The sequence below is a fragment of the Branchiostoma lanceolatum genome, chromosome 6 (assembly GCF_035083965.1).
Source record: "Branchiostoma lanceolatum isolate klBraLanc5 chromosome 6, klBraLanc5.hap2, whole genome shotgun sequence".
NCBI lineage: Eukaryota > Metazoa > Chordata > Leptocardii > Amphioxiformes > Branchiostomatidae > Branchiostoma > Branchiostoma lanceolatum.
In genome coordinates this window covers 10,207,406-10,219,555 of record NC_089727.1, presented here as the reverse complement: position 1 = coordinate 10,219,555, position 12,150 = coordinate 10,207,406, and the positions used below count along the sequence as shown (strand labels likewise).

Here is a 12,150-nt window from a genome sequence, read left to right as displayed (position 1 = left end):
TAACATACCATAGTTAAGGGCGCTGAAGCAGACCGTGGGCTGACACCTGGCCTGAGTCCAGCCTGACCGTACAGACTCTCCACTAGAGAAGGAGCACCTGGATATCTGCCCATCATTCTCCTGTCGTTGTTCATACTGGGCTGGTTCACAGACTTAGACTGTCTGGGAATAGCTCCCATGGAGAACTGCAACAAATTCATAATGATTGAGCTACAGATAGGCAAACAAGTAAATGCTTCAAAATGAACTGAACATTTTGGAAGCAAAAGTAGGAACAAGTTGTCTCTTGTTGACTTCAAAGCAGGGTTCCCTGCCAGCAACCATCATTCCAGCATTAGACGGAATTTTGTTGCATATTATGAAAATTTTTTAGACCATTCCATCAACCTTAAGGAACAAAAATCCATGAGTAAAGATGTAAAAATGTCCAAATTTGAATAAATTGATAGAAGTTTGTACAATGTGACAGAATGAAGACGACTCTTTGTAGTATCTTTTTTGTCAATGGGAAATGCTAGAGCACTGCTTCAATGGCAGAATTCAGCTGGGATAGAACTGTGGTGGGAAAATGCCGAAATTTATGCATGTAAATTGACTTCGAAAAGTCTGACAACTGTATACTTTGGAAGTTGAGCTATAACAATATAAGATGAATATTACAGATCGCAAAAAATAATGTTTCCACAAATTTGGAACTTCCTTACCAGGTTGTTTGGTCTGCTGTCCATCATGGCAGCGCTCAGACTGAGCATGTCGCTATCACTCAGATTGTGCCGTGCCGGTCTTCTGTCAGGGAGAGAAGGTCCCTCAGTAAAGGACTGGCTGATCAGCTGTCTGCTTTTTCCAGCCATTCTCTAACTGTCTGTAAAAAACATGGCAGGAATCTCTATATGAACCCAAGAAAAATGGCCAAACATCAAGTCATGAAAATATTGAAACTGAACTTTTAACAAAGGAGTATCTACAATGACACACAAGACCAGGGCTATTAACAGAATGTTCCTGTCAATAAGATTTTTATGCACTATTGACAAGATGTTATTGTATTGTTCAATTTGCAATTTGTTTTGCATAGCCACTAACACACAGGGACACTACCTACTGACAATAGATTTCGGCCATTTTATGCAAATTAGCGATTTTGCGACAGACCGCAAAATGGCGTCCAAATTGGCCCGTTCCAACTTCCCGCCAAACTTTACCTCCAATTAGACAAAATTTCTTTTCAGACATGCGGTCAAGTTATTTTGCATACAAAAACGTCAGAGCAAGGCGCCAGTTCTTGTCGGGGGAAGTTTGGTTGAAGATTGGCGGAGAAGAAAGTAACAGAAAGTAACGGTCGCTGTTTTTTGTATGCATGACATGTCCTAACTTTGAAATGATATAGAATAACGTCACTCCGTGGTACCCTGTCAGAATTTATATCAAATTGTAGGGACATTTGTCATAAAGGTGATGGCGAAACCTGCTGGGCAGTACCATTTAGTAAAAGCTCAGCACACGTCCGCGAGTGGTAATACATTTAGATTTGAAGTTCTGATGTGACCTCGCGAGATCTTGCCCTGTTTTGCGACTTTCGCGTGATCTCGTGTGATTTTGCGACAAAAAGCCGGACTACGGCCCGAAGCTGCCGGCGAGCTTACTTTAAGATGGAAATTTCACATATATATCTAAATACATATTATTGTGAGCTGCCGCGAGCAAATGCGACATGGGCGCCATTGTTAATGTTTCCCTGTGTAACAAAGCAGCACTGCAAAACTGCTTTTCACCAGAATTATTAAATTTTCACTTCAGGCATAGTTTTCTTGCTGGAATTTTAGCCCAAAGATTTGCCAATAACATTAGAAATTTTCCAATTTCCTAGTCAAAATATCATCTAGTTGACAGATCTTAGTGACACCTTGAAGCTTTAGGAATTCCCGCCATGTTGTATAGCCTTGCAAAGTATGTAATGTTAGCAGTTGACAAGCCCATGATGAAAGATTACCTTTTCACTATTTGAAATTATAACGTTTATACCATGGGCGTTGGAGTTACACAAAAACTGTGGCAAAGTGTTGGGATACAAAATTTCTTAATCAAAATTGTCTGATAGTGATTGTTGCCATAGCAATCATTTCCGAAAGATCAGTCCATTGTAGGTAAAAGAGAACTCCGCCCACCCAAACACCTACCACTACACCGTGGCGGGCGGCTGGCATAGCAAGATTCAGTCTGTCACAGGTTGGTCAGAAAACACAGAGAAAATACTCGTTCAATCGTGCATCACTTTCCTCAGGTTTATTTCTCAGTGTTGTGAATTTGTACAATCTTGCGGAATTCTGTTGCTAAGCAACGTACAATTGGTGCAGCGGAGATAAATTATTCATGACATCCCGGGACGATTTGTTTTCCCTGACGAAAAATTTATGTCTGCCCGAAAATGTGAAACTCGACCGTTTCTTTGGGCGAACGAATGTGCTGCAGGGATACGCATTGCGTTTACTAATTCAAATGGATAGTCCCCTTTCAGTTAATCATGTTATAAGCCTTATCTTAGTGCTGAAGAGTTAATTCTATCCCATAAAGAAGCCCGACGACACCTGCCAAGAGTCGCCTGCGCGGCGACCTGGAAAAGAAGTTTTGGTATTTCGGCCAGACCGCCTCCTAACAGGTCATGCATTATTGCAAGGCGACGCGGGATTCTGTCACGGCATCAAACCAAAAATAGGATCCCTAGAGAACATTTTTACTTACCTTAGACCGTGTGTGGCCTTCCCGGGACGTTGTAAGACAGGAACAGGTAGTTGAATATCTTGCAGGACGTCGTTATCTGCCCTCCCCCATCACGGTGATGGACACTGCGTTTCGGTGTAGCCTGATCACTCTATAGCGTGGATGGATACCTACTGTACTTCGTTGCCACATTTGGCGAATAATCTTAAACCTAATGGGGTTTACGTGCTATTTATATATCGCTCTAAGCTTCGGAAATATTTCCATAGTTGATACTCTAAGTTCGTAATAGATATAGTGATATCAACGTGTCACTATTTTGTTCTAGCGTATACGTCTTTGGTGAAGCGGCAAAATGGCGGGAGGAGAAGATTAGCTCTGATTGGCTGAATAGAAGCATGTGACTTTAGCAGCGCCCTCTGTCAGAAATGCCCTTCAAGACATTGTCAACTAGAGTAAATATTTGCGCTAGCGGCAAATACAGACAGGTTTGCCTATGGAGAAGACATTACTAGCCTAATCAATACCAACCAAGAACATTATATAGGGATAATAATGCCATTGCACCAGCGTATCCATGGTCAGAGGCACACATACTGCCGATTTTCATGACTGTCGCGAGTACCCTCCTCCACGGAGATTAAAAGTATTTTTTATTCAAAATAATTTACTAATTAGTAATGCCATGTTAATTTGATTATAAGAACGACATCGCATATACCATGTGCGCATCACTGTTTGTCTGTTTTGTCTGCGGCTGCCACCCTACCCTACCATTTACCCCTTTGCACTGGTATAATATTATGACTCCCGGAAGCCTCAAAACTACTCGGTAATCATCTTCTGCCACCCTAACTTCTGCCACCCTAAATAAAGAATATTTATCTCCATTCATAAAAGAGGTATGAAACAGCATCGTTGTTTATTCAAGCTACATATATGTCGAATATAAAGCCCCTACCATTTTTGCATTTGATTTTGCAAATATAGTCATCATCAGCATAACACACCTAAAGATAATGGTTTTAGTAAAGCTACCTACACATCCAATGTGGCATCCGTAGTATTCATCGTAGAGGAAATATGAAGTTTCTTCAATATTAATGCAAATGAGGTCCTCATTAGCATAACATACATTCCATTGTATTCACCTTTACTAAAGCTACCCACATCACTAATATCACATCCCTAGCATTTACCCTAAAGGAAGTATAACTTTTCTGCATAAATTATGCAAATGAAGCCCTCATTAGCATAATGCTCCTCCATTATTTTCGACTATCCTAAAGCTGCCTACACCTCCAATATGACATCTGTAACGTTTATTGTAAGGAAAACATAGATTTTCCATAAATCATTAATAATGCAAATGAGGCCATAATTAGCATACTGAACATTCAATTGTATTCGCCTGTCCTACAACGACATTCACCTCTTATATGACATGTGTAGCATTTAGCATAAGGGAAATATGAAGTTTCTGCATAAATTATGCAAATGAGGTCCATATTAACATAATACACATAAAGACGATAATGATAAGTACATATGACTTAAAGATGAAACACCTTTCCTTTACCAGTGAGGTGTTATATCAGTTTCTATTAATATGTTAATTACCTTCGATCAGAGACAGAACTACACAGGAATATATCAATTATCTATGTTAATTATCTAACAACGTGGATTTCGTCAAGATAGTAAAAAAACTTATCTTCTTGCCTATTAATTGATACCAGTTTAGTATTGGTTAATCTCTATTCAGCAGCAATTCAACTGCATTTTCATGTAGTGTTAACCCACAAACAAAAGTTACCAGCTAAGTCGGTGGTATTTCTAGTGGGAAGACTGGCTGTCATAGACAGTACAAAAAGCTTGAACTGCAAATGAATGAATATTGAATGATGGCAATGATTGATAATGTTAAATGTTCAGCAGATGATGTAATGAAGAAGCAATAGTGACAACCCTGTAAAAAGGTACCGAATTAATATTGATATGACTATTATATATTCAGTAGAAGATGTATCTGAGCTACAGATGTCATGAATAAGTAAAAAGGCGATGAATAAGTAAGAGGAATGACTTGCGTCACAGTGACAAAACAAGAGTCTTAGGACCCAAAATCTCCATGAAACTTTTTTTGTATTAAACCAGTTCCCCCCATTCTATATCGCTCAATGGTATGACCCCCGGCCACCTGCAGCTGTCAGGGGCTCAGGTTCCACAGTGACCCACTTTCGCTATCAACAGCTGTTAGAAGTGCCACAATGGCCAACACTGCAGATATAGATTTTCCCATTACTTAGGCAAATTAAGTCCAATTTGCATAATTTGCACTTCATTGTATACATCCCTCTCTAAGCTACCTGCCAAGTAAATAACATGAAAATCTGTCCCTCCTTTCTTCAGTTATTCTCCTTTGAAAATATTTACAAACACGCCATTGCAGTTCCAGTGACACATACCAGGGGGCCCAAAATCGACCTTGACCTTTCTCCTCCCAGCACCTACCCACATACCAAATATCATTTCAATCCATCCACACGTTCTTCAGTTATGCTGATTTTAAGCTTCCGGTGACACATACATACAAACACGGTGACACAAACTTACACACACGCGCACACACACACAAACACAATAACTTCGCATGATTTGAACTTCAGTGTGTACATCTCCATCCAACCTACCAACGTACCAAATAACATGAAAATCTGTTGTTCCTCTCTTCAGTTAAACCCCTTTAGAACATTTTTACAAATAGGCCATTGCAGTTCCAGGGACACAAACCAGGGGGCCCAAAATCGACCTTGACCATTCTCCTCCCAGCGCATACCCACATACCAAATATCACTACAATCCATCTACACGTTCTACAGTTATGCTGACTTTAAGCATACGACGACACCCATGCAAACGATTAACCTCCTTACTTATGCAAATTCGGTCTCATCTGCATAGTTTGCACTTAAGTGTGTACAACTTGGTCTAACCTACCTGTGTACCAAAGAACATGACGATCTGTCCATCCACTCTTCAGTTCTTCTACATTTAAGATTTTATCAAATACGCCATTGCAGTTCCAGTCACACATGCTAGGAGGCCCAAAATCGACCTTGATCTTCCTCCACCTAACACCCACCCACATACCAAAAATCATTTCAATCCATGTACAGGTTTTACAGTTATGGTGACTTTAAGCGACCGGTGACACAAACATACACACAAACACCAAACGCAAGCAAAACAGTACTCCATGAAAAAGCCTTTTTTCATGGAGATAATTAGATATCATTGGCTGATGCACTGCTACGTAACAACATGGCGGCGCCCATAGACCACGTGATCACAATCGTACTAAAGCAATACAGGCTTTGACATACGTCAAACCTGTAACAAGCCTGTAAGCCAACTTTACTTCAGAAGTTCAGTGCGTTGAAATACAATTAACTAAAGTTCATTACGACAAAGCAACATATACGGCAGTAAACAAAATCGTACCACAGATAGTGAAATTAGCAACTTTATTTGAAGTAATCACTGCTGTGAAGTGATCTTTGAACAAATTGTGCCATTCACTCACTGACTTGACGTTTTCCGTCACAACGAAAAGTTCCCCGCGCACCCATATAACGTTAGCAATGTATATTAAAGTGACTTCATTCCTAAAGAGAACTGTAGGAAAAAATATGATCAGTCAATTGCGTTCAACTGATTTCAAATGCTGCAGGGAGCTTGATTTGGACAGGCGCCGTGGGCGGCTACACTAGTTATTAAACTAGTGATCGAACTCCCTAGAGATGGACTGGGAAATCTTGTCCAACCAGGAAAATAATTTGAAGGCGGTAACGTTGCGTCTGTCAGGACAGTATTTCCGTCCATCTCATACTCTAACAGCAGTTTCGAATCCTTTCTTGCTTATCCCGGGAGTCAAGTTTTTGCCAACACTAGTGTCTCACTTGTTGCGAGCCCTGTGGCGCCCATCGCTCCCGAATATCCTAGGAAATTCGAAACCTTTTCACGCCGGCCTTTATTTTTCTAAAACAACCAACCACTCTACAAAGAAACTTTTAGTTACATCCGTGAGAAGATCTTCTTTGCTGAGGTAAGTTTGGTATCACTGGGAAGTTTGCTGATAGCCATACATACTTGTTCGCAGGGCCGGTTATACTTTTTGTGGGGGACCTTTGCTTGAGCATCGTTGCCGCTGGACGGTATTTTAAAGTTTAACGGCCCTGAGCAAAGTTGTGCAGAGAAACCTCGTGACTTTCATTTGATTGGACTATTGTCTTGAGGTATTGAACTCTGATCTTTTAGACTCTCGACTTGCAACTATATCATACCGGTACCGTTAGAAGTCACTCGGAGTTACCGTGGGACAGTTGTATAGCCTGGTGCGAATATACCCGATATCCTCATCTTGGTAGCTTACCGTTTTTCTTGTTTTCATTGTGGGAAAGGAGATCTATCATTGCACAGGTGAGATTAGGGCGCTGCAGTCGTATAAAGTCCGCCAATCATGGACGACTAGAATGCGGAATAATCATGTGACGTTTACTACTGTGATATCAATCATACGTTCCGTTGTTTAATATCTTCTTACAAAGATTGCTTCCAACAGCTCGATTTTAACCCAAGAAAACAGGTTTTACGAGATACCTGAACAATGTATCAGTGCACAAACTTGCTGTGCAAAGGTCACTCAGTGGCCTTCAGCCCTGCAGTTCATAAACAGCTGTACCGGCAGTACCGCCCACTTTCCTATTTCAGGCTGCTACCCTTAACTTGGATCTTCGGTCTCCTAAAACTTTAACCTACTTTATATAGTTCACAACGTAGCGACATGGCGGTGTCAGTAGCTGTGGACGAGCCCGGGCTGCTTTTGGAAGGTCCCCACTGGGACAGCCGCACGGGGACGCTACTGTATGTTGACATCCACGGACAACATGTCCACCGCTGGGATCCAGTCACAAAACAGAAGGACACGTATGACATAGGTGAGTTTACATTTTACACATAGTTCTCAGTTACGCCAAGGTCCTATATAATGTCCTTGGTTACGCAGAATCATTTTAGAAACAAACGTACCCCAACCCACTGTGACCCCAACCGTAGGATAGAATAGTCCAAGTTCCCGGAGGCTCAGTGGGGGTGTAGGGTGGGAGTGGTCGGTGATCAGGGCGGGCCGGTCATGGATTAATAATCTAAAGATTATACTTTTACATTCGAAGGGAGAGCCGAGTCTATAGTTGCATTTATTCCCATGTATTTGTTTACTTTTTCAAAGTACATTTCCCTCCCCTCTATAAATGAAATAACTTCAGATTGTGAAAATTATTTTGGCGACGACCCAGGAGCGGGGGCTTTCTTTGGTGCATTCGTTGATCTGACCAAGGGCATTATGCAGGACTTGCTCTGTCAGAACAACAGGGTTACTATGTCTTCATTTTTAGTTATCAGCACACAGGCCATATATGTTCAATTGTGTCTTATAACAATTCATTCCTTATTATGTATGTAAAGAAAAATGCAGTGATTGCCTTTGTGAGTAACCAAACTTATGAATAGACCGTTGTATGAGGGTCTGCATGCTCTTTTCCATAAGGCATATGCACTCTATCTTTGTTTCCCATAATTTGAAAGGAAAGTCATCTTATTTACATAATTCGTAGCAAGGCACCCATATTTTGCATAATCACCTTCCTTGATTTTAGCGTGATATGTGAGGGACACTTCTGAATTCACCGTAAAGCATTGTCCGGACCCCCATACAGACCCTCATGTTCTTGTTCGTTATTATTCTTCCAGACTGTATGGTAGGTGCCGTTGTCCCAAGGGAGTCAGGAGGGGCTGTAGTGGCCGCTGGGACCAAGTTTGCCTTCCTAGATTTCGAGACCAGACAACTGAACACTGTTGCAACGGTGGACCCTCACAAACCTAGGAACAGGTTCAATGATGGGAAGTGCGATGCCGCCGGCAGGTTTTGGGCTGGTAAGGAAAAAAGTTAGATATGCATAGTTCCTTTACTTTGACTTGAGGTTTCAAGGTACCTCAGTTTCTTAAGCTATTGAGGCTATGACAGAATCTGTTTAATTTTCCGGGTTCAAAGTGACGAAGACATTCAGCAGAAAAGTTTTTGTTCCCTTTTTAGAATGTCTAGAAAGTCAAATTGATTGCTGGGGCAATGTGTCAATGATGCGCATCTTAAGTCTAATTTTAACTTGTGTGCTCCTCCAATAATAGTACATACATTTGTTATCTGCTTTGAACTTGACACATGTCGGCTGGAGTGAGAGAGCAGCCTTAGTCCGTGGAAGCCGCCCGACATGATGATGATGATGAACTTGACATTAGAAGATCTAATACACTGTAACCCACCGTACGTGGCTAGAATGTGCTTAGATGCCTGCTATTCTGTGCCAACCTGCCTGAGCTGTAGATGATATGAGAATGTGTTTTCAGGCACGATGGGTGACGAACCTGTCCCCACAAAAGTCGACCGCAAAGCTGGATCCTTGTACTGTCTTCACACCGATGGAAATGTCACAAAGGTGAGGACAATTCATTTGTTTTAAGCAAGTTTGACATTTGTTCCAAAGGATATCGAAATACTAAGTGAAACACAACTGTACATTGAACTTGAAGTTTTTGTCACAAGAGTTCAGGTTACAGCATTTCTGAACCATATAAAATCAACTACACTGTACTATTTATCATATTGATTGTCTAGATTAGTATTAGATTTTGTTTTCAATAGGCATTTAATGAAGTTGACATCTCTAACGGCCTGGCATGGACATCTGACAACTCCATCATGTACTACATCGACTCACTCCAGTACAGCGTAGATGCCTTCGACTTTGACCTTCCCACTGGCATGCTGAGTATGTACCGTCTAAACATTATACATAAAGAAACTCAGTATCGCCTGCAAATTTGTAAGGATGACTCCACTGAGAGTTCTCCCTACTGGCATCTCTTTTTAGTTGATGCAACAGCCCCTGAACAGGCCTAACACTAGGTATTGAGTTAAACTGTTTTAAGAAGAAAACCCTTTGCCTTTTATTTGTCAGCTTAGATCCACTCTACCAAATACTGGTTGAAAAAAAAAGCAATTTCTTAGTCTTACATACTTTTAGGTAACATTAATTATAAATGATTACATTTCCTCACGGATGATTTTTCATGCCTTCTGACTTTCAGTCTGACCATGAATTGTCTACTATTGGAAATTTGTCCTTCAAATAACTGTACATTTCCTTGTTGACAATATCAGCAATGAGCTGTCCATTATCTCATGATGTTTTATATGTCCATCATTGCCCACCATTGCAGGAAACCGTCGTCAAGTGAAGACCTTTGACCCACCGGTAGACGGCGTGCCTGATGGCATGTGTATCGACACGGATGGTAAACTGTGGATAGCCATGTTTGATGCTGGTCAGGTGCTGCAGGTGGACCCAGAGACAGGTTAGCAAAGGAAATATGTACATGAATGAATGAATGAATCAATTTATGCATGATGTATGTAAATATGTGTATAGATGCAGCAATGCTAATATTTGGGCTTTCCCAGAGAAAAATGAACTACATGTGCTACATAGTTCCATTCTTCGATGCAGAGCCTGAGATGTCCATGGCACTTCTGTAGGCATGGCCACTAATGCTAGGGTCACATTTCCAATCCGGGGCCCGGCCGGGCAGTCTTTGGGAACGAAAAATATGATTATAAAAGACAACAAAAACACAAAACTTACCAAAATTATTTAAGAGCATAGCTGGTGCAAATTTATTGATATACACTTTGATTTTTCGTTTCCGTAAACAGCCCGATCGGGCCCGGTTAGGAAATGTGACCCTAGCATAACCAGATGTCAGTCAGGGTCTTAGGTTGGCTGACAGCTGGTTAGAGGCCACACTAACTAAAGTAGAAACCTTAGTCCGAACTAGCACAGCCTTCCCAAGGTATGTTAATTCCATGTCACCGAGAGGGTTTTCAGATGATATTGCTAATAAGTTTGAACAATTTTAGAGAAAAGACTATTTCAGTCAAAATAATTTCAGACCGTTCAAACAATTAGAAATGAAAGTTTGAACATGTTTGAACTCATCTCTATATTTTGGAAATATTATGAAAGTATTTGCACAAATATCTCTTTATTTAGAACAGTTTTCAAACATCTGTGTGATTGTTCTACTGTTGGAACATGTTCCAACATTTTGCATCATTCTCAAAATGGTAGATTTGGGTTATTGCCCCCATAAAAGTAGGTGCTAATCACGCTCTATTGTCTGCCTCTGTATATTTTTAGATTTCACGTCTGGACACTGGCAACTCTTTTGTCTTTAAGTGTCTATTCATGTCACCTAGGCCTAATCCCCTATACTTTGGAGGGATGTGTGAATTGCCCTGTTCCCAGCCCACTGACCCAGTTATATCATATTTGTAGAATGTTGGAACATGTTCAAACAAATGATCAATCTATGTTGTAACAGTTTGGAAACTAATACAAATAATGTGTTCAATGTTGGAAATTTGTTTAACCTGTCGGAACACAGCAAAAAATATTTAGAACATCAAATAAATGTTGGAAATTGTTCTTAACAGTTACTTATCTCACATAGATTGTTACAAAGGTTGTGTAAATGTTAGAACAAAAGGCAACAAACACCCTCTCGGTAATGTGGAATTGACTCTATAGGCTGTAGGTGAGGCTCTGTGTAGGAGAATGCATTGCAAGATTAATGGGTGTGTGACAGAGAAATTAATGTAGTTCAATGAAAGCGTCAGTGGCTATGAGCCTGATTAAGTTATTCTAGAATGAAGCCATTATCATTCTCAAGATAGAAATCCTTTGATTTCTGTTACAAAACATTTTGATTTCTGTTGATTGAAATTTATGTTACTTCCAGTATCATTTTTGTTAACCGGTGTGCGTACAACTTTACTCCGAACTTCTGTTATGATTATCATATATGATTTCACATTTTCTGTACAAGATCGATTCTTGCTGGATGGTTCCCTTATTGTACTTGTTATCTTATTTTGAAAAACCAATAAAAAAATTTAAAAAAAAAAAGAAAAAAAGAATGAAGCCATCACTTCTTATCTCACGGTAGGCACACAGCTTCGCTCCATCAGCTTTCCAGCTCCTCGCACCACGTCGTGCTGTTTTGGAGGGCCTAACCTTGACATCATGTACGTGACAAGTTCAAGGGTGGGTTACTCTGCGGAGGAGGTCCAGCAGAAGCCTCTGTCTGGCTGTGTGTTCCAGGTGACCGGGCTGGGAGCCAGGGGCACCCCCGGGATGTGCTACAATGGTTGAGCCCATGGTGGCAGACCACTCCAACAACAAAGAATCGAAAAATGATCAAAATTGGTGCTTTTTACTTAATGTCTACTAGACATATTTGCTGCTGAAAAAAAAT

General features: G+C 40.7%; 2 protein-coding genes across 9 annotated transcripts in view; one reads left to right on the top strand and one right to left on the bottom strand.

Annotated features, from left to right (window-relative positions):
• The window catches only part of LOC136437317 (pericentriolar material 1 protein-like), a 25,089-nt gene extending 22,047 nt beyond the window's left edge, over positions 1 to 3,042 (bottom strand). For 2 of the 5 annotated variants that reach the window (XM_066431851.1, XM_066431853.1), the window contains exons 1-3: positions 2,740 to 3,042; positions 705 to 862; positions 9 to 185 (exon numbers count right to left, since the gene is read on the bottom strand). In XM_066431851.1, coding sequence (XP_066287948.1) covers positions 9 to 185; positions 705 to 851 — 324 coding nt within the window. In that variant the 5' untranslated portion in view covers positions 852 to 862; positions 2,740 to 3,042. The remainder of the gene's footprint in view (positions 1 to 8; positions 186 to 704; positions 863 to 2,739) is intronic. The other 3 variants (XM_066431852.1, XM_066431854.1, XM_066431855.1) reach the window with 3 other exon arrangements.
• Positions 2,153 to 12,079, top strand: LOC136437339 (regucalcin-like). 4 transcript variants are annotated; one of them, XM_066431897.1, is made up of 7 exons: positions 2,153 to 2,226; positions 7,549 to 7,718; positions 8,530 to 8,712; positions 9,184 to 9,272; positions 9,479 to 9,605; positions 10,057 to 10,191; positions 11,842 to 12,079. In XM_066431897.1, exons 2-7 carry the CDS (start codon positions 7,565 to 7,567, stop codon positions 12,045 to 12,047), a joined length of 894 nt encoding a protein of 297 aa, XP_066287994.1. In that variant the 5' UTR covers positions 2,153 to 2,226; positions 7,549 to 7,564; the 3' UTR covers positions 12,048 to 12,079. The 4 variants fall into 4 exon arrangements, with proteins under 4 accessions (XP_066287994.1, XP_066287992.1, XP_066287995.1 ...); XM_066431895.1 differs by lacking the exon at positions 2,153 to 2,226 and adding an exon at positions 6,548 to 6,826; XM_066431898.1 differs by lacking the exon at positions 2,153 to 2,226 and adding an exon at positions 7,022 to 7,115.
• Positions 12,080 to 12,150: the final 71 nt, after the last annotated feature.

Excerpts from the sequence above, each read along its gene's own strand:
- LOC136437339 (XM_066431897.1), top strand. The coding sequence starts at position 7,565 with ATGGCGGTGTCAGTAGCTGTGGACGAGCCCGGGCTGCTTTTGGAAGGT. Across the intron at positions 7,719-8,529 it reads GAAGGACACGTATGACATAG|ACTGTATGGTAGGTGCCGTT; the intron begins GTGAGTTTACAT and ends TTATTCTTCCAG. Across the intron at positions 9,606-10,056 it reads CCTTCCCACTGGCATGCTGA|GAAACCGTCGTCAAGTGAAG; the intron begins GTATGTACCGTC and ends CCACCATTGCAG.